The sequence below is a fragment of the Micropterus salmoides genome, unplaced genomic scaffold (assembly GCF_014851395.1).
Source record: "Micropterus salmoides isolate LMB-PRFRI ecotype aquatic unplaced genomic scaffold, ASM1485139v1 Ms_hic_scaffold_12, whole genome shotgun sequence".
In the NCBI taxonomy this organism is placed as follows: Eukaryota; Metazoa; Chordata; class Actinopteri; order Centrarchiformes; family Centrarchidae; genus Micropterus; species Micropterus salmoides.
In genome coordinates, this window is record NW_024040263.1 from 34474727 (window position 1) to 34495264 (window position 20538).

At 44.8% G+C, this 20538-nt stretch overlaps 2 protein-coding genes across 4 annotated transcripts in view; both read right to left on the reverse strand.

Moving 5' to 3' along the window:
* The window catches only part of pex6 (peroxisomal biogenesis factor 6), a 30091-nt gene extending 15089 nt beyond the window's left edge, over positions 1 to 15002 (reverse strand). The window contains exons 1-11 of one of the 3 annotated variants that reach the window (XM_038714768.1): positions 14487 to 15002; positions 12799 to 13416; positions 12015 to 12184; positions 7783 to 7866; positions 5396 to 5510; positions 2845 to 2978; positions 2661 to 2763; positions 985 to 1187; positions 607 to 793; positions 268 to 344; positions 73 to 190 (exon numbers count right to left, since the gene is read on the reverse strand). In XM_038714768.1, the coding sequence (XP_038570696.1) occupies positions 73 to 190; positions 268 to 344; positions 607 to 793; positions 985 to 1187; positions 2661 to 2763; positions 2845 to 2978; positions 5396 to 5510; positions 7783 to 7866; positions 12015 to 12184; positions 12799 to 13416; positions 14487 to 14978 (2301 nt within the window). In that variant the 5' untranslated portion in view covers positions 14979 to 15002. Of the gene's footprint in view, positions 1 to 72; positions 191 to 267; positions 345 to 606; positions 794 to 984; positions 1188 to 2660; positions 2785 to 2844; positions 2979 to 5395; positions 5511 to 7782; positions 7867 to 12014; positions 12185 to 12798; positions 13417 to 14486 lie in introns of all 3 variants that reach the window. The other 2 variants (XM_038714767.1, XM_038714766.1) reach the window with 2 other exon arrangements.
* A 2462-nt stretch (positions 15003 to 17464) lies between these two features.
* The window catches only part of ttbk1a (tau tubulin kinase 1a), a 63113-nt gene continuing 60039 nt past the window's right edge, over positions 17465 to 20538 (reverse strand). The window contains 2 exon segments of the mRNA XM_038714809.1: positions 17465 to 18627; positions 18744 to 20203. Of these exon segments, the coding sequence (XP_038570737.1) occupies positions 18225 to 18627; positions 18744 to 20203 (1863 nt within the window). The 3' untranslated portion in view covers positions 17465 to 18224.

Here is a 20538-nt window from a genome sequence, read left to right on the forward strand (position 1 = left end):
AGTTAACCAGCAGCTAAGTTACAGTTAATCAGCAGCTAGGTTACAGTTAACCAGCAGTCGGGGTCTCATCACCTTGGGGGCTCCGATGGCCGTGGACTGGGCGTCCTGCAGGGTCTTCAGGGCGGAGGTCAAGTCCTGGTTCAGGATGGTCACTCCACTGGAGCACAGATCCTCCTCCTGCCGGCCTCCACTGGGAATAGAGCAGGACTTTAAAAAACGACACCGAGTTTAACCGCCACAGCTCTTATTATCTGTCTTTAGTCTCACCAGGTGAGAATCAGCCTCCTGCAGGCGGCTCGACCTGCCGCCACCAGCAGAGCGCTCAGATCCCCCAACACAAAACCCTGAGGAGGAAGACGTGGAGAAATCACCGTTACTGAAGCCAGATGTTTCACCCAGCACACAGGTTTTAGTTTGTTCTCAACATTTACAGACACTCTTTTGGTCCCTGAGCTGGTCTGGACCCTGATCTGGACCCTGATCTGGACCCTGATCTGGACCCTGGTCTGGACCCTGTGCTGGACCCTGATCTGGACCCTGTGCTGGACCCTGATCTGGACCCTGTGTGCTGGTCGTCAAATTGCTGATGTTTGAACAGTGACGTACCGCAGTGAGTTTGGACAGTCTCTCCAGGTCGACGTCTCTCCCCAGGTGAAGGTCTCGGCTCAGGCTGACCAGCATCGAGTGCCGCTGCTCCTCAGTGGGACTCTCTAACGCCACCTGGTGGACAAACGACGCCATGACACCTGCAGACAGATCCCGAGGTCTGCTGACCGTCGCCACCACCACCACACTGAAACACAAAGACAACCAGGGTTCACTTCCTCTGAACTGAACCTCAGCAGGATGTGAGCAGGTGAGAGTTCAGGGTCAAATGATGGCGGGCAGAGGAACTTCCTGTCGTGGGTTAGAAAGACCTCTAATTTCTGTCTCCACCTGCAGCAGATCAATGTTACTGTAGGAGGGTTAAAGGCAGTCAGTGACCTGGTGGGGGCGCTGTGGAGCAGCTGGCAGAACGCAGCCGGGACCCTGCCGTCCTCCTCGGCGCCACCACGAGGTCTGAGCAGGAGCTGCAGGTTCCTGAGCAGCAGGATGCAGGGCTGCAGGGCGTCGGCCCGCTGAAACACCGAGGTCAGCTTCACCTCCGAGGCTGCAGGAGTGTCAGCGCACACGCTCACGCAGTCCACCTGCACACAGGTAACAACAGGAAGTGGAACTGAAACAACGTGTAACAGCACCTCCTCCTCCAGCCGGTCCGGAGCTGCTGTGCAGACCAGATTTAGCAAAATCCTTCCAACACATGATACCTGAATAAGACTCTCACAGTTTCCTTCTTTCTTTTGGCTTTTCTGTAATCTGAAGCTGTTTCAACAACGTTTTATGTTTCGGGTTGTTGAAATAAGCCATAAGTGTTTTCTACAATAATAAATAATAATAAATCACGGACCATGACGGATAAAGGATGTTGATCAGCGACTACTAAACCTTTTCTCTCTTATGGCCTTTATCTTAAACTCTCCACAATACCTGAGACCCGTGAGCTGTTACTGGTCTTGTCACGTGATCAAAGTGAGGATGACGTTGCAGCGTGCAGCCTCACGTCATGTCCCGCAGCCTTCAGTCCCAGATGCTGACACCCCGGCCTCCATCAAGGCAAAGATCCAGCTGGACGACCTCTACAGGAGGCGTTTCCCACACACTGATTTATTTGTGGCGGCCTGACACATTATCAAGGCTGATTTAACATTTAGTTTCTATTTAAAACGGGTCAAATCCTATTTGATTACAGAGCATTTATTCTCTCTCCCTCCCTCAGAACAGCATCAAACTTGGAAACCAGGACTCATTTTAACTAAACATTAGTCAACAACTCATCTAATTTTCTGTGATCTTTACTAAGTATATAGATTTAGTTTAAGTCTCTTAATAATCACACGAGAAGTTTCTGTAATTTAAATGTCTTTGGATTTCAAACTTCCCACAAGAAAGATGCTTTAGTCATTTAAAAAACATTCATCTGTTTCACAGATACTGAATTCAAATCTATTCTTTTATAGTGCAGGAGTTAAATATCAACATGTATTTAACAAACTATAAGAAGCTGTTTAAAGTGTCAAACAGAGAACTTTGCATAAATAAAATATAAATCTATCAGAGAGCCTGAGGAGACACGAACTCTCAGACAGTTTTTACTAGTGGTGTGGAAAATAAATGGCTGCAGAGTGTAAAGTGCGTAGTTCAACACGTATCTGACTAATAGTTAAGAACAGCAGCCTCATAAATAAAAACAGCAGCAGAGGTCAGTAATAACGCTGTAATAATGTAATGTTAGCTACAATTACATGAAGTAACATTAAATATCTGCATTTCAACTACTACTTTGGATTGTTACAAATACTTTGATTACTTGGTACTTTGAAAGCAAACAGTGAGTAAAATACATCTGTATCCTGTTTGTTTACAGTTGCATCGTAGCCTCATAATCGTAATGAGGTGCCTAGAAATTCCCGCCCTTGAGGTGACGCGTCGAGGAATCGAATCGTGAGACCAGTGAAGATGCACAATCCTAGTTTTTACGCTTTAGTCTACGGAGAGAAGAAGAAGAAACACATGTCTGAACAAACGTGAGTGTAAGTGGAGGACAGGATCAGCTGTTCTACCTTCAGCAGGTGGAGGTTCAGTCTGCGACTCGCCGCGCCGACCGCCGTCATCTTACCGCTTCCTGCAGGACCGTGAAGCAGGACGGTGCAGCCTGACAGGGAGCTGCTGCAACCACACAAAACACTGACATCACCGATGACCACATGTCCCATCATGCTTTATGAGAACAGGCCGGTCAGTTACCTGCGGTGCAGGTGCGGGAGGATGATGCTGCCGAGGAGGTCGACGGTCTTTTGGAGGCCCGGAGGAGACAGACTGCTCCACAGAGACGCTCCGTCCACAGAGCAGCAGGGGACGGGGCTGTTGGTGGATGCTCGCTGAGGAGACACAAACTGGGAGTAAGATCCTGATTCGTACGACAGTGATTCTGACACGTGGGCGGATCAATTCAATCGAAACAAACGCACCTCCCTGAGCGGCATCAACCCACTGATGGTGAGGAGCAACACGGGATGCACAGATCTGATACCGATATCGGCCCCATACTGACTCAAACAGCTGGATCGGTGACGAGGGGGACGTCCCAAGCAAATGCGTCAGCAGCGGCGTCCGGGTCCAGCCTGATGTCGCCTCACACATAACAGAATGATTCCCAGTCTCGTCCTCAGAGTGAGGAACACAGCTTATTCATTTTCAACTGATCTCGGATCTGCGGATCCCCAAAGCCCAGTTATCAGGACTCAAAAGGTCACATTGGTGCATCCTCATGGTTCTTTCAGACCAAAAGCGAAGTGAGCGCTGGGGGCGCTGCGTTTACATACAGTAGCAGGAAAACGTATGTGAACCCTGATGAATTACCTGGATTTCTGTGTAAATTTGTCATAAAATGTGATCTGATTTTCATCTAAGTCACAACAACAGACAAACACAGTCTGCTTAAACTAACTCCACACAAATAATGACATGTTTTCATGTTTTTATTGAACACAGCGTGGAAACAGTCACAGTGCAGAAACAGTATGTGAACCCGTCAGCTAATGACTTCTCCAAAAGCTAATGGGAAGTCAGCCAACCTGAAGTCCAATCAATAAGACGAGATTGGAGGTGTTGGTTAGAGCCGCCCTATAAAATAACACAACTGTTCCCATGAAGCATTGCCTGATATTAACCATGCCTCGACCAAAAGACCTCTCAGAAGACCTCAGATTAAGAATTGTTGACTTGCATGAAGCTGGAAAGGGTTACAGAAGTGTCTCTAACAGTCTTGATGTCCATCAGTAAGACAAACTGTCTATAAATAGAGAAAGTTCAGCACTGTTGCTGCACGAGCACAGCGCAGAATGCTCAACGAGGTTAAGAAGGATCCTAGAGTTACAGCTGAAGACTCACAGAACTCTCTGGAACATGCTCTGTTGACGACTCTCCGATACGTAAACACTAAACAAGAATGGAGTTCACGTGGAGGAAGCTACTGCTGTCACAAAAAAAACAAACACTGCTGCACGTCTGAAGTTTGCAAAAGAGCGTCTGGATGTTCCGCAGCACTACTGGCTAAATATTGTGTCAATAGATGAAGCCAAAGTTGATTTATTTGGAAGGAACACACAACCCTTATGTGTGGAGGAAAAAAGGCACAGCACACCAACATGAAAACCATCCATCCCAAATGTATGGTGGAGGGGGCATCATGGTTTGGGGCTGTCTCAGGGCCTGCAAGAGTTGCTATCATCGACGGAAAAATGTATTCCAAAATTTATCATGACATTTTGCAGGAGAATGTCAGGCCATCTGTCCGCCAGTTGAAGCTCATCAGGAGATGATGCAACAGGACAAGGACCCAAAGCACAGAAGTAACCAACACCAGAACGGCTTCAGCAGAAGAACATACTCCTTATGGAGCGGAGTCCTGACCTCAGCCCGACTGAGATGCTGTGGCATGACGTCAAGCGAGTGGTTCACACCAGACATCCCGAGAATATTGCTGAACTGAAACAGATATGTAAAGAAGATTGGTCCAAAATTCCTGTTGTTCAGGTCTGATCTGCAGGAAATGTTTGGTTGAGATTGTTGCTGCCAAGGAGGGTCAACCAGTTATTAAATCCAATTACTTCTTCCAGCCTTCCAGATATAATTGTTTGTGCAGAGATAGTTTAAGCAGACTGTGTTTGTCTGTTGTTGTTAGCGTCGGTTGGCACCTCCAGCAACATGTTTACTTTGGGTTCATACTGAATGCACAGTTAGGAACAACCAACACACATATCCACCCACAGTTCTCACAGAGCATTTACATTTACTGTAAAAAGCTGCTCTGTGGTGACGACAATCAAAATCACCTGCAACCAAAAGTAACAGAGAAAACCTGAAACGTCACAGAAACCAGCCAAAGAGACGACGTCCAGCTTCAGGTGAGCTCTGTATTAGTTACAATTTAGATCCCTTTTTAAAGAGAGGCAGCAAACTACTTTGGTTGTTATGAGCCGTCCTTCACCAGCTGATTTCTGCCCGACGACAACATGAACTGCAATAAATACTTTTTAAGGATTGTGGGAGAAAGTCATGATTCTCATTGTGACTGGAGTCGTGCAGCTATAACTGAATACCAACAGGCTGAAGGTCCGAGGCGCTAGTCGACTGGGAACCGGAAGGTCGCCGGTTCAAGTCCAGCACGGACCTGAACCCCTAACTGCTCCCCGGGCGCCGCACAGTGGCTGCTCCCAGTGAGGACGGGTTGAATGCAGAGGACAATAAATTTCACCTCAGGGATCAATAAAGTGTAGGAAAGAAAAAAGGTCACCATGTAGAGTGAGGTGTGCTGTCTGTCGGCCAGGTAAGCTCCTCCTCCTCCTTCTTCTTCTTCTCTTTCTGCAGACGGACATACTGTCTGCACTCTGAAGAACAGCACTGGACACCTGACAGAGGTCAAAGGTCACACAGACTCATCACAGAGCAGGTCGACGAAACACTTGAACTCATTTCCTGTTTATTTATTACAAGTGTGACGAACTGTTCATGTTCATATTAGTGTTTAAGACCCGGAGCAGCAGAGAGGAACGTCTGGAATCACAACTGAATGATGAGGTTTTGTGTCGCAATCAAACGCAGATCAGAGCTGATCAGGTCTTTAGGATTATCTAATGCACGCCTCAGAGACCCGGGGGGGGGGGGGGGGGGGAATGAATTCTAGCCCACGAGTCTAGAAAACTGAATATAAACCAAATAAATCTTGTTCATTTTAAGACGAAAACACTGATGTGAGAATAAGATAAATGTGAAGAAAAGGACACTGGAAGCAGCTGGTCCTGGTTCTTGGGGGGTCTTCATAGATACCGTTTGACTGCCTGGCACATATACAAGCCATAAAATGATTCGCCTGTGCTTTAACTCTGACGACCTGCGTTTTAAGACTGATAATTGTTGACTGCTTAGCTCCGTTTGCAAAAGTACAAAGTTAAAGTAAGAAATGTTTTGTCTGATGTACCGTTTTATATTTGAATGCGTCTCTGCGGTCTCTTGTGCCCTGACCTTTGCTCGACCTCCGGAGACCTGTGGTTGTACGTGATCAGATTTCAGAATAGATGGTGGTTTCCAGTAAAAAAGAGGAATGGAAAGTCGGCGCTTGCTGGACACTCGGCTCTTTAGATAAATAAAAAAGGTCTCCCTGAGGGCATCTGTGCGGATCTCGCTCACATGAAGGGAGGCGAGAAAAGAGGTGTGAAAATAAGACCAGGGTCAAGTTTTCATCTTTTAAATCTATATCATTTGAGTTCATAATATTCATTACTACATTTGAGATAACATATTTTATATGTATCCCCTGATGATGTCTGGATGATTGTTTTGATCAGCAAAGAAGGAGCTTTGTGCTGATCTGACAGCAACAGGGAAGGCCTTTCTCTGCTTTTGAAGATACCAAGCAGGTGATTGATTTTCGCTGTTCTAGCCGTTTTCAGGGCAAAAACAGCGGTTGTTTGTGTCAATAAAGACCGTCCTCGCAGGCCGCCATCTTGGTGACGTCGGCTGAGCTGATAAGTTTTGTTTCTGTCGTCAGATTGAAGTAGAGAAGAAGAGTTTGCTTTGGCGGAGGCGGTGTTTATCGGCCTCTGCTGGCGACCAGTAGGATGTTCTGTTCTCAAGCTGCGGCCTGTAAAGCGTGTGAGTGCTTTAGGTCACAGGAATATTGACCGTTTTTATCAATATTTCAAGGTTTTGGAAGCTTTATGTTATTTGGAACGTGGCTGTATGGAGACAAATAATGTTTTGAAGATAACTCCCAATAAAAGTGAACATTTAAACAGTAAATATGGACAAAAATGGACATTCGCCTGCTATATTTTTGAAAGATTGTGTAATAACTGTTCTTTTCATCAGATTTACAGTTACAGTTGTGTTCCAGGTGCATTATAATCTACCTTAGGATGGTTTTGATGGTTTATTGCATTAAAATAGCTTTTTTTACCAGGCGAGGATGAAAATATATATATTTTTTCTGTATTTCATCTCCATGTAGTCTGTAATGGTAAATATGTGAATGTACAATGGATTTATATTCCTCAGCTTCTGACCTTCCAAAGGAGACCAGAATTATGAATCTAGGCCTGATGGTTGAGGAGATATTACCGATTTATTTTGGGTTTGTTATTTTAGGCGTTTTTCCTGGAAGTAGGTGCCGGGGTCATGAGTTAGAGAGACCTGCATGAGATGTTTTATTACCTTATTAGGAGAATTGTTTGTAAACTGAAGCAAAGGGGAGTTGCGACTACAGGACACAAGGAAGTAATGTAGAAACCTTCTGATAGCCAGTGATTGTTTGTCCATTTCTTTATGCACGTTGCTGCCGTTAGAGCTCGGGGCAGAAGTGTGAGTTGATGTTTGATTAGATATAAGCTTTTTGCCCTGCTGTTAATTCCTTTTTGTCTTTTAAATAAGCTCACTGGTGAGGCGGAACAGGTACTCCTTTTTAAAAAGGGAGGACTAAACCTCCTGTCTGAATTTAGTCGGTCAGGCCAGTACCTACTGTTGAAACTAACTTCAGAGGTCGGCCTTCAGTGGTATCTGAATTTATAATGGCGAAGGGCGCCCGGTTCCTTGCGGTGGGCCACTTGTCGCTACAGCACTAAGAAGGCAGAATAATCTCCTGCGTCCTCTCCGGTGTTCAGCTGATGGGAGTGTGTGTTTGTGTACCTGAATATTCCCTCTGAATTGTTCTCCAGCAGGTCCGGGTGGTTTTCGGCTGGAACTGTCAGGATGTCGCCCTGAGAGACCAGTCTGCACAGAGAGAAGACAAACTGGGAGTCAGATCAGGACACGCGTCCACCAGCAGGTGGCGCTGTGCGTTTGGGCCGCAACTCCCGCAAAGTACAGCCGCGTTGACGGCGAATCAAAAGTGCGTTCAGACGTTTTTGGAGTTGAGAAGCTCCGCTAGTGCCGACGGGAGGCTGCACGGCAACACAATGGAGGTTAACCCACCTGCTAGCACGTCTGCCGTGAGGCCGATGGGCACCGCTGTAGGGTTAACCGGTCGACGTCCTGTGATGACTATAGTAAAGGAAATATTAACGCATAATCTACACTGATTACTGCGTTGACACTCATCTTATTTAACGGCTCTGCGTGAGCCGAGCGGCTGCAGGTAAGGTTAACCTCCATTGTGTTGCTGTGCAGCCTCCCATCGGCACCGTGGTCGGCACTAGCGGAGCTTCTCAACTCCAAAAACGTTTGAATACACTTTTTATTTGCCGATATTCAAAATCTACACAGTTGATTTCTCGCCTAAAAACTTCTCAGAAGTATATCTAAAGTTCTGTTTTTGGCCTCTAAAGAATAAAACGCTTTGCAGTAGGAGCTATATCGTACGCGGGACGAGATTAACGGCATCACGTTTTGTGCGCGGAGGCTTCTGGGAAGAACCGTATATGGAAGTTCAACTTCCGTCAACTTTGTCTGCAGCTGGATCCTTCTCGTTTCCACTGCAGCAATTTTACCCAGGAACTAAGAACCTTTTCTACAGCAGAGACTGGGGGGGGAAATCGATACAGCAGAGTATCGCAATATTTTACGTGGCAATATTGTATCGATACGCGGAGGTCAAGTATCGATTTTTTAAATATAAATTGTACATGAGAAAATTACTTTTTGGTACTATAATAATAAAATCAATTGCTTCTTCAGTCCACGAGAAAAAGAGTTTTCCTTTGGGGAAACAATTTGAAGTTGGAAAAAAGGTAATATATTCTAACATGTTTAAAATCGCAATAATATCATATCGTGACATACGTATCATGATACGATCGTATCGTGACATAAGTATCATGATAATATATCGTGACATAGGTATCGTGATAATATATTGTGACATAGGTATCGTGATAATATCGTATTGCAATAATATCGTATCGTGACATAGGTATCGTGATAATATATTGTGACATAGGTATCGTGATAATATCGTATTGCAATAATATCGTATCGTGACATAGGTATCGTGATAATATCGTATTGCAATAATATCGTATCGTGATATAAGTATTGTGATACTATTGTATTGCAATAATATAGTATCGTGACAATATCGTTTCGTGGCATGAGTATTGGCGACATAAGTATCGTGATAATATTGTATCGCGACATAAGTATCGTGATAATATGTTATCGCGACATAAGTATCGTGATAATATCGTATCTTGATAATATGTTATCGTGACATAAGTATCGTGATAATATGTTATCGTGATAATATGTTATCGTGACATAAGTATCGTGATAATATCGTATCGTGATAATATGTTATCGTGACATAAGTATCGTGATAATATGTTATCGTGATAATATGTTATCGTGACATAAGTATCGTGATAATATGTTATCGTGATAATATGTTATCGTGACATAAGTATCGTGATAATATCGTATCGTGATAATATGTTATCGTGACATAAGTATCGTGATAATATGTTATCGTGATAATATGTTATCGTGATAATATGTTATCGTGACATAAGTATCGTGATAATATGTTATCGTGACATAAGTATCGTGATAATATGTTAACGTGACATACATTACATTACATTTACTGATTTGACGTCTGACGTTTTTATCCAAAGCGACTTACATTTGAGGAACAACATACAAGTATCAACTACAGATCTACAACTGACAATACATACTAGTAAGAGCTCACAGTTCATATCACATCAATGGGGTAGATACCGAGGGAAGGAAGTAAGAGTTAACAAAAAGTGCAATCAATACAAGATCATTGTAGGGGATAGAAGAAGAAGAGCACAGGAAGTGCATGTTAGAGGTGTTATCAGTGGAAGTGTTCTCGGAAGAGAAGTATCGTGACATAAGTATTATGATAATATCGTATAATGGACAGTGTCGCATAAATAATGACGTTTTGTTTGGCATACCACAAAGTCGGCTCGTTAATTTGCCTAATCTTCGCAGGTCTTCAGACAGTGGTGGCAACAACGGGCAGGAAGTTCCGGGCACTTTCAGTGGAAACGCAGCTTATGTCGCACTTTCAAAACCAAAATTACATGAAAGCATTCCCTGAATTTAGCTGTAACTTGTGATGTAGGCAACGACAGAGACCACGTCAAGCTGTGGGTGTACCTACAGTCAGCAGGGAAACATTTAGCAGGTCAGCGTCTATCATCAGTTTAAAAGTACTGGACAGGTAGACTGGTGCTGTCTCTGCTTTAGATGAGATGACGAACTGATCAAAAAGCTGTCGAGACAATTTATTGTTGGACTGACAGAACCTCCAGCTGGATTATGCATGAAATCAGGAGCATCAGCCAGAGGGAACGAACACTGACCGTCCACAGCGGGCCGGTCGCTCTGCACTCTCCTGTCCCCGTCCTCTCCTGTCCCCGTCCTCTCCTGTCCCCGTCCTCTCCACTTCCTCTCCTGTCCCCGTCCTCTCCACTTCCTCTCCTGTCCCCGGTCCGCTCCTCTTCCTCTCCGGTACGGGTTGTGTCACTATTGTGACTGACACGCTGTGAACGGTTGGTGATTGTTCCCTCTGGCTGGATGAATATCACCATGATCCATGCACTCCTGCAGCTTGGGCCTCTCTGCAGCGCCACGCTACTTTCGAAATGCTTCCCTCTCACAGAGAAAAGAACATAGCTGCAGCTGTTGTGTGAAGCGTAATTGTAGCAAAATGGCTACATATGATAATAAAATAATAATATAAAATAAAAAGACAAACATGCTTGAGCTCCTTTGTTTTCAGTTATGGGTTTTTCCGATTTGGTTTTGAAACGAAATAATGAAAGAACCATACACAGATTTCCTAAAACGTTACGATTAATAGTAAATGGTGGCGACACAGATGAAGAAAGCTATCAGAAAATTCTTCTGCTTGTGATTTTAACCCTTACATGCATCAGTTATGTCAGCCTCTGTCAGGATTGTTTTCCTATGGGTTTTTTTTTTTTGCACTTTAGGTGTGAAAAATAAAATTAGAATATCACTAAAGTGCAGCAAGGAAGAAATATTTATTTAACAAACCAATGAAGAAAATTATAGTATATAAAAATACATCTTTAATGCTGTTAAACTAATGTGGTCACATATTTTAACATATTCTAATACAGTTTAATGCAGTGCAAAAACGCTGAACCTCACTTCTGACTCCACCTTCACTGCTGCTGGCACTTGGGCATTCAGCCATTCATCATCACTGCCACGAGTATTCTCCTCAACTTATTCTGATGGAATTTGCTTCACCGTCCTGAATGCATTTCTATTACTGGCTGCAAAACACTAAATGTTACTCACATAATGTAACTAATCTGCACAAAATATAGTTTTTGTTATAAAAACTGCAAGTGTAACATAAATCCATTGATTTACATCCAAAACAAGTTGGTGCACAATAAGTATTTTCAGGAAAAACAACCTCAGTAATAGTTGAAATATAGCCAGCGATGCATAATGTCCAATCATAATTTCCTCCCAACATAAATCAATATGTGGAAATTTTAACAATTGTTTTACACCTTAGTTGTAACCAAATTTTATTTACCTGCAGGGGTCTCCTATAATTGGAGGAGCGGCAAGATTTACCCGAGCTGCTCAGCGTTTCTGATCATCTGTCGGCCATCTTGGTTTGCACTTACAACAGCTTACCACAGGGGGGCAGCGTATGGCATGACGCACAAACGTCCGCTGTAGTGGCTGATGTGCAACTAGACCATCAGAACCTCTGCCCATTCAAGTAAACGGCTTCTGAATAGCTGTGCGCTGTAGTGAGCACTATGTGCGAAGGTGTTAAAGCACACGCAGGTTTGATTTCCTGTTAAGCAGTAAAAGTATGTTGATTTCTTGAGTTCTACCTGCAAACGCAGCACATTATAACCATCATTATAGTTAGTATACAGTGAATGAAACGACATGCTGACCTGGGCGTCCTGAAGTGTTCAGACAGCAGGTTGTCGTAGCAGCTGAGGTTGTTGTACAGCGGAGAGACGACCGGCTGGATGTGAAGCTCGCTGGCGAACGGCGGAGAAGCTGAGCGGCAGAAACTGTCAGAGCGGCGGGCGCCGGGCACCGGAGGTGACGGCCTCCACCTCTGAGACAAAACAACAAACCCCCAACTGGTGTTACTCACTTCTTAACGCCACAGTAAAAGTCTTCTGGCCTTACATCACGTGTTTATCATGTGACGCATTAAAGTAGGATGTTTTACGACCTCGCCTTTATTTACTCTCATAATTCTGGCTTTTACACCATAATGTGTTTATCTCAGGTATCTACGAGGGTACAGATACCGATTCCACACATACAGCCGTGCACATAGGTTTGCATATTCGTTCGTTACGCTACGTCCCCTGATGACTTTCACACGCCGACTCTGCACAACCGGAGTCAGCAGAGACTAAATGGCGTTGCACGCTGCGAACACTCTGAGTGACTGCAGACAACACGGCTCGCACATCTGAAGTAACTGAAGCTGTCAGATAAATACAGGGAAGTAAAAAGTACAACATCTGAGATGTGGTGCAGCAGAAGTAGAAAATACTACAGTACTTAAATGTACTGTCAAATACAACAGGGTCGGTCTGCAGGTGAGTGTTTGAAGCAGTTTGCCTGTTGGGCCTGCAGAGGGTGCAGATGACCCTCGCAGGGGCCCCGACCCCCAGGTTGGGGGCCACTGGTGTGTGTCGTGTGAGTGTGTTGAAGCACCTTCATCCTCAGTGTGCAGCTGTTCACGGGAACCTCTTCTCCTTCAGTCATGTTGAACCACAACGTTCCCGATATGAAACCAACTTCTCCGTTCTGGTTCAGGTCTGGACTCTGTGATAAATCCACCGCCAGCACAGAGACCAGTCGCTCTCTGCACACGGGGGCCCCCCTGACCTCGGTCTGGTCAGCAGGAGGTCTGGAGGACCCGCCCGGCCTGGACAGTCTCACCCACTCCTGGTGAAACAGCCCCAGCCTGAGCAGCAGCTGCTTGCTCACAAACACACAGCTGTCCGCGTCCACGGCCGCGCCCCGCTGACCTCCGACCCCGAGCCACCGCCGAGCGTCCGCCACCCGGACGTCCAGCCTGCACTCCAGCGCCTGCAGGACCCCCGAGAACCCCGAGCCCAGCAGCTTCCGGCTGTCCAGCAGAGACCGCCCCCCTCCGAGGCCGTCGGCGTAATGAGCGAAGTCCGACACGCACAGTCTGAGCGGTCTGCAGGGCGGGGGGGCGCCCGGGGGGTCCACCGAGTCCCAGCAGTCTGTCAGAACCAGAGACGTGTCGGCCGTGATCCGACCCTGCGTCACAGGACTGCAGTCCAACACCAGCAGCTCCGTCAGCTGGAAACAACGATTAGTCGATTAATCGGTCGGTTTTCACGAAGCATTAAATCGAGAAAATAATCAGATGGATTGATAATAAAATAATCGTAAGCAGGAAACAAACTGCCGCCGTATTTCAATCGTTTATTAATAAACATATTAGTGATTTAAAATATTTTCCGTTCATGTTTAGTTTCTGTGGATTGTTGGGACGGCTGCACGTTACGGTCACATTTTATTTGTCATATAAAACATTAAAACAGAACATTTAAACTCAAAGAACAAATATTTAGTTTATGTCCTCAAGAAAACCTCTTAAAAGCTTTTTACTAGTTTGTTGAGACAGAAAGTTTTCAGACCGTTTAAAACGTGATCTTGGAAAAAGTGAAGAGCATCTGTCCATATTTTAACAAATATAATATTAAATTTATTGAAGATTTATCCAAAATATTTGATTAATCATAAATTTGTTTTAATAGTTTAAAACATCTTTTGCTGACACAAGGAACAAAACTGGTTTTAAATTAAATTATTAAATAAATGAAACTTTATTTAAACCAAATATAGATGTTTAAAAGGAAGTTTTTATTCGGAATAACCTCAGAGATATTTCATTTAACATTTTTCATGTAAAAATATTTCAGGGTCCACAGATGTGAAGATTTGCTGCTTTTCCTTTTAACTAGTTTAATTTATTTGTAATAAAGTTTAGCTGAAACACTGTGATGGAGTCACTCCGAGTAACTGTGACGGCATCTCTCACTATTTTCAGAATTAAAAAAATAAATAATTGATAAATAAAGACAATAATCAGCAGATTAAAAGTTAAAATGAGCTCCAGCTCAGCAACCTGCTTTACACCAGTGAGGAGGAAAACGAAGCTGATGCTATAATACCATCTGGAAGGGATATTAAATGCTGAGAACATTTTGAACACTTTCTGCACCAATTTATGGTGGAAACTTTCTTATTTACACAAAAGGAAACACGAACTTTCCTTTTTACTTTTCATTGTTATTGATCATTTCTTGTGCACATGTCCCCTGGGTCCCCTGGGTCCCCAGAGGAAAAGACGCCCCTGACTTTACCTGTCCCGGCTCGTCTCCCAGCAGCAGCGGCTCTCCCCGCCGGGCCAGCAGCCACTGTCCCGGGCGGCAGAGCTCCAGCAGCCCGCCGGTGAACCGCTCCGCTCCGGCCCGGCGGAGGCTCTGCCTGCTGCGGGCTCCCAGCACCACTCTGTCCAGGCTGACGGGCTCCAGAGCCCGGACGGTCCCCGTGCTGCCGAGCCGCTGGAGCCCGTGGTGCCGCGTGAAGAGGCGGCTGGCGAACAGCCGGACGCGGCTCCCGGACTCGGCTCCTCCGCAGCCCGCGGTCTCCTCCTCGGTGGTCGGGTGAACGCGCAGTAAAATGCCCGGCGGGCTCCCGGGACGCGGAGGCCGCTGCGGGGTGAAGAGGACGGTGGGAGGGTCGGTGTCGTTCCGGAAAACCGAGTCCAGGTGAGACTTTAACATCAAAACATCCAGAGGACTCAGGTGCGACGGGAAACTCTCCAGACTACACAGCTGCACCTGCACCGCCATCTTGGACCTGCGTCATCAACGCTGCGTCATCACGGTTTCCGGCGCGTCATCGTCGCCACCTGGTGGACGATGAGAGGAACTGCGACCCAAGACTGACCCTGTTCCCCAAATCCAGCACAAAACAACAACAATGCTGATAATAATAATGATGATAATAAATAATAATAATAATGATGATAATAATAATATAATAATAATAATAATAATAATAATAATAATAATAATGATAATAATAATGATATAATAATAACGCTAATAATAATAATTATTATAATGCTAATAATGCTATAATAATACTAATAATAATATGATAATAATAACGCTAATAATAATAATAATAATAATAATAATAACGCTAATAATAATGATAATAATAATAATAATAATGATAATAATAATAACGCTAATAATAATAATTATTATAATGCTAATAATGCTAATAATACTAATAATAATAATATAACGCTAATAATAATTATTATAATGCTAATAATAATACTAATAATAATAATGATAATAATAACGCTAATAATAATAATAATAATATATAATAACGCTAATAATAATAATAATAATAATAATAATGATAATAATAATAACGCTAATAATAATAATTATAATGCTAATAATGCTAATAATATACTAATAATAATAATATAATAACGCTAATAATAATAATAATATATAATAATGATAATAATAACGCTAATAATAATAATTATTATAATGCTAATAATGCTAATAATAATACTAATAATAATAATGATAATAATGATAATAATATTGCTAATAATGATAATAATAATAATAATAATTGTCTTATTGTCAGCAGATATTCCCACATATTTCTAAAGACTACACTACACTATGTGGAAGCCTATATACAGTATATGCAGTTTAGTTAGGTTTAAGCACCCAAACTACTTGGTAATGTTTAGGTTGAATTAAGTACATTAAGGCAGATGGATTAAATTAGAGTTAGGGTAACATGGGGTGATGAGACGGTTATTCTAACAAAAAATAGAATTCAGTTTATTTCTACAACAGTCTATAATCCTCTTGCTTTTAACCAGCTACGTAGTTTATTTTTATCTGTAATTTGCACCTATTGAAGTGATGTCACACCATGTGTGTGGGGGGGGCATCTTACCCCACTCTACCCTACTTAAAAGCCCAGGGCGTCTCATACGGACTCTGAAGGGTAACTTACGTGTCAAATACAGATGCTTTGTCAGGCTTTCTGGAGGCGTCGGCATTTGATGCCCAGGTGTCTGCACCACGAAGCAGGATCTGAGTTTATCCGGGTAACTTCGGGGTTAACCCTGCTGGCTTTTCAGCACCACGAAGGTGGTTCACTTCTTACTGTGATAGATCTCCATGGTAACTGATGCTGAACGGCTGACCTGCTCCGGAGGAGAGATCGACTCTGTAAAAAAACCCGCCTACTGACCAATCAGCTCTCTTGGAAAATGACATCACCACCTGTAGGAAATCCCACAGACTGTTTCAGCCAAACAGGCTGCTTGATGTTTGCAGCGGTGATGTGGAGAAACTCTTGTAGGCTAAAGCGACATCATCCTACAGAGACTGATTATTGTTGAGGAGAGTTTTCAGCAGCTTAGAAGTTCAGATTCAGTCTTTCAGCCACTATCTGAGCACATTTTATGGCATGAATGGATTTTTCGTTTCGTTGCTTTATGAAGTTAATTTAAAACAATGTTTGGACACTTTGAGTGTGTTAAATAAATTAATCTAATTTTTGAAGTGACAAGAAGTTTTTTAAAGTGAGGTGGAATGAATATTTAGGCCTATTCAGTGCCCGAGCCTTTTAATGTGGAAACACAGCCGAGCTGAACAGAACAAGGCTGATACTGTCAAACAAAAGTATTGTCCTTTCAGGGGCTCAGTATAAAACACGAAACCTTAAAAACTTCCGAGGGGGGAATACTTATGAGTGAAGGTTACTCTTTATTGGACTTAAACAGACCTGAGGCCAGTTGTTGAGAGTCTGGATCTAGATCAGGTTGTGTCCTTGGGTTTACTGGAAACCGTTGCGGCTGTGGCTCATGAGGTAGAGCGGGTTGCCCGTTAATCGGAGCATGTGGAAGTGTCCTTGGGCAAGATACTGAACCTTGAATTGCCCCTGGTGGTGGTTCCGCTGGTGTGTGAATGTTAGTTTCTGTTTGAGCACTTAGGCTCAGTGTGTCGCAGAGACTAGAAATGCATTGAGAAAAGAATGACAAGACACCCGTCCACATGACCAAGACTTTACTTCACAGCTCAGTGCCCAGCGACCCCGTACGAACACACCGTGGGCTCCCAACAACCAGCAGATCTTTGCACTGTCAGCAGAATCCAAGCAGGTATAACTTCCTCTCATGGTTAACCCTGTTTTTCTCATGCGTAAAAAAACAGGCATAGTGCCAACACACTGGAACAGAAGGTTAAAGACTTGAAATTTACATTTTGCTTGGCAAGATAAAAATAAAGATGTCTTTATGGGAAATGATTCTATTATATACAATTCAGAGCATAAAGAAAATAAAAACACCCAGAAAATAGAATGATTAAAGCATGCCCATTGTCACACCATGAGGAGGAGGCGAGCGGCCGAGCGATTTATTTTGTGTTCACATCCAACTCTCTTTATCTTCTATCCAAGGCCATAATGAGTACAGGATATAATTAGGAATCTACTATCATATTAACATAGTTCGGGCATTCAAACCAGTCCAATCTGATCTTTTCTTCTTGGCCTGTTTATCCCAATAGGACGGGGAGAACTATATCAAATTATTTAAAGGTACAGCTTTTTGTACATGTTGTTTTCCCTCTACAGATTGAATGTATTTGTGATATACTTCACCATGCAGTGTGAACCGAGCGAGGTCCTGTCAATAGAAGAGTTGTATAGCTGTGGACAAGCTGGTAGTGCTGTGTGAGGTGAGAGGCCATGATTCCCAGCTCCAGAAACCAGTCTAATCAGGGATTAACCAGGGAGCGGCAGACGTATTCATAGCACCATGGCGGCAATGCTCCTGTACGACAGTCAGCTAAGATTACTGGAAGCCCATGAAGATAGTTCAGTAAGCTGTCCTTATATAAGAGGTCCGTATACATTAAATTAATTGAAGGTGGTCATTGTAACATTACAGTGTAACATGGAATCAGGTGAGAACCTTTGAGGCGTAGCTTGTCCGAAGACTGATTATACACAAACATGTCTCAGAGATGAGTCTCTTTGTATTATCTAGCGGGTACCGCTTTCTCCCTGGCATTTGGCTTCCCCTTGGCTGCGGCGGCTGGTTTCGGCCTGGTCCTGGCGGGCGTGGTGCCAGAGGACGTCTGGGCGGTGGCTTCCTGCGAGGCGCTGCGCCGCATGGTTGATGTAGTCCTGGGCGGTAGCACGGGGACGGTCGGGGCTCGAACCGAGAGGGGCTGCCTGGATGGACATACTCTCTGAGGGGAGGGGCTGTCAGTCCTGCAGTGGGTGGAGCTAAGGCTGCGTCGGGTTCCAAACAGGACTCGCAGGGGCATTCGAGGGCTGCCGGATGTGGCAGGGGCAGTGGCGGGACGGGGACATGAGGAGGAGGACCTGGGTGAGACAGGTTTGGATTTGCGTTGAGTGCTTAGTCCAATTTTCTGATTCCTGTGGACAAAAGTGTAAATTGAAGGTGTTATTTCTTTAAATTTTAGCAACATATTTAATCAAACTGCTTCAAAATGAAAACTTGTATACGCTAAAAGGGACAAACTGAATCATACCCGTTTGTGAAGGATGATGCTCCTTTGGTAGTGCTGGAGTCTGGCAAGGAGAGAGGGGAAGGAGCAGCAGCAGCAAGCCCCACTGAAGGCCTCTTTATGGGAGTGACGGGCCTAGGGATCCTGCTCCGGCACTCCTTGGAGCCTTGCTCTTCAGTCGGTTTGAGACGGGAGCTCCTCCTGGACTCGTCCGAGGTATGCGTGTCCTCCTCTGAGCCAGTTGTAGACAGTGTTTCCGAAGCCCTTCGGCGCTCATCGTCCCCAGAGGACAGTGATGACGAAGTCCCGGACAGCATCCTCCTCCTCATCCAGCGACCCTGTTGCTTCTGCACCAGCATGCGAGCCAAGTCCAGCTGCCTGGCCCGCTGCTGAAGCCGAGCCCGAGCCGAGAGGGAGGAGGACTGCTCCGAGCCCGAGTCTTCTTCAGAGATCAGTATTGGAATTCGGCTTCGGATTCTGGGCTTTACGGCAGCCGGTTGTTCGGAACTGGTTGTCTGAAGCTTGGCAGCTTCTTCGCTGGGTGATGGCTGTTTCTTATGTTCCAGTGACAAACCTTTGTGTTCAAGAACTGGTGACGTGGCTTCTGGGACAGGCTCCAAAGACTGGACCAGGCCAGTTGACGGACCATTCTCAGTTGTGGTATGTTTATCAACGGCTGCAGTTTGGTCTGGTACGGACTCTTGTGGTGACTCTTCTGTCACTGGTGCTGGCCCCTGCTCATAGGTGTCCTCCTCTACAGCCAATGCATTCATGATGTCCAAGACTTCCCGGTCACTGTCCTTGGCAGAGTGGCCATTTGAAGACATGACATTGAGGTGTGATGTTTCTGCAATATGGATGAAAGTGCGCTCAACTTTGGTGAAGGGTGGTGATGCAGGAGCGATGGGAGTGGAGGGCCTAAGGTCTGACCTGAGAGCAGGGGACAAGCGGCCGGTCTCAGAGGGTTCAGGCTGGATCCCCTCCCCGACCAGGAGGCGGTCGTTACGGGAAATGAGGGCACATGGTGTGGCCAACTCAGCCTCTAGAACGTGATCACCACCAGAGGGAGACTTGCGAGTGTCTCCAGGTGAGAAGAGGACGAGGGTTTTGGAAGCGTCCTCCAGGTCAGGGTCTGCATCAGCAGCTGAGGCATGCTCCCTTTGGCCCCTCTGGTCCTCGGCCATGAGTGTTGAAGGCGCGGCGTCCTGGCTACGTTCAGTGCTTTTCTGACTGGCCTCGCTGTTGGACTCACTCTTTGTGACGTCGTCATCCTTTGGCCCTGGAGGTTCTGGGACTTCTTCTTCCGGCGTGGCAAAGCTGCGGCGCTGAGGCAAGGTCCCAGTTAGCATGACGGTAAGGAAGTCGGCCCTCTTGGCCTGGAGCTGAGGAAGGATGTGGAAATGCTCCTTCTCGTCACTCTGGCCCTTTGTCCGATAGTCTGGGGAGGGTGGCGACGGGGTGCTCTGCTCCGTGGGCGACAACACCTGGAAACAATCCAACAACACTCTTTATTACAATGGCACGCAAAACAAGACATCATGGATGGAGTTTACTGATGAAGCTTTTTGACACACACAATGCATCAACTCAAGGCCTCACACTCATTAGCAGCTTATAGACTTTCAACAAGTATAATCAATAAAACCATATTAGGAGTGGAATTCATAAATATTAATTCAGGATACAGAATCAAAACACACAATTTTTCAGCACACCTGTAACGGACAAACTGTAAAGAAAACAAACCCCTGCTGAAATAAGATGGTAAAACAATGAATTGAATCCATTCATCATCTTCAACCTTGCAGGGTCGGGCTGG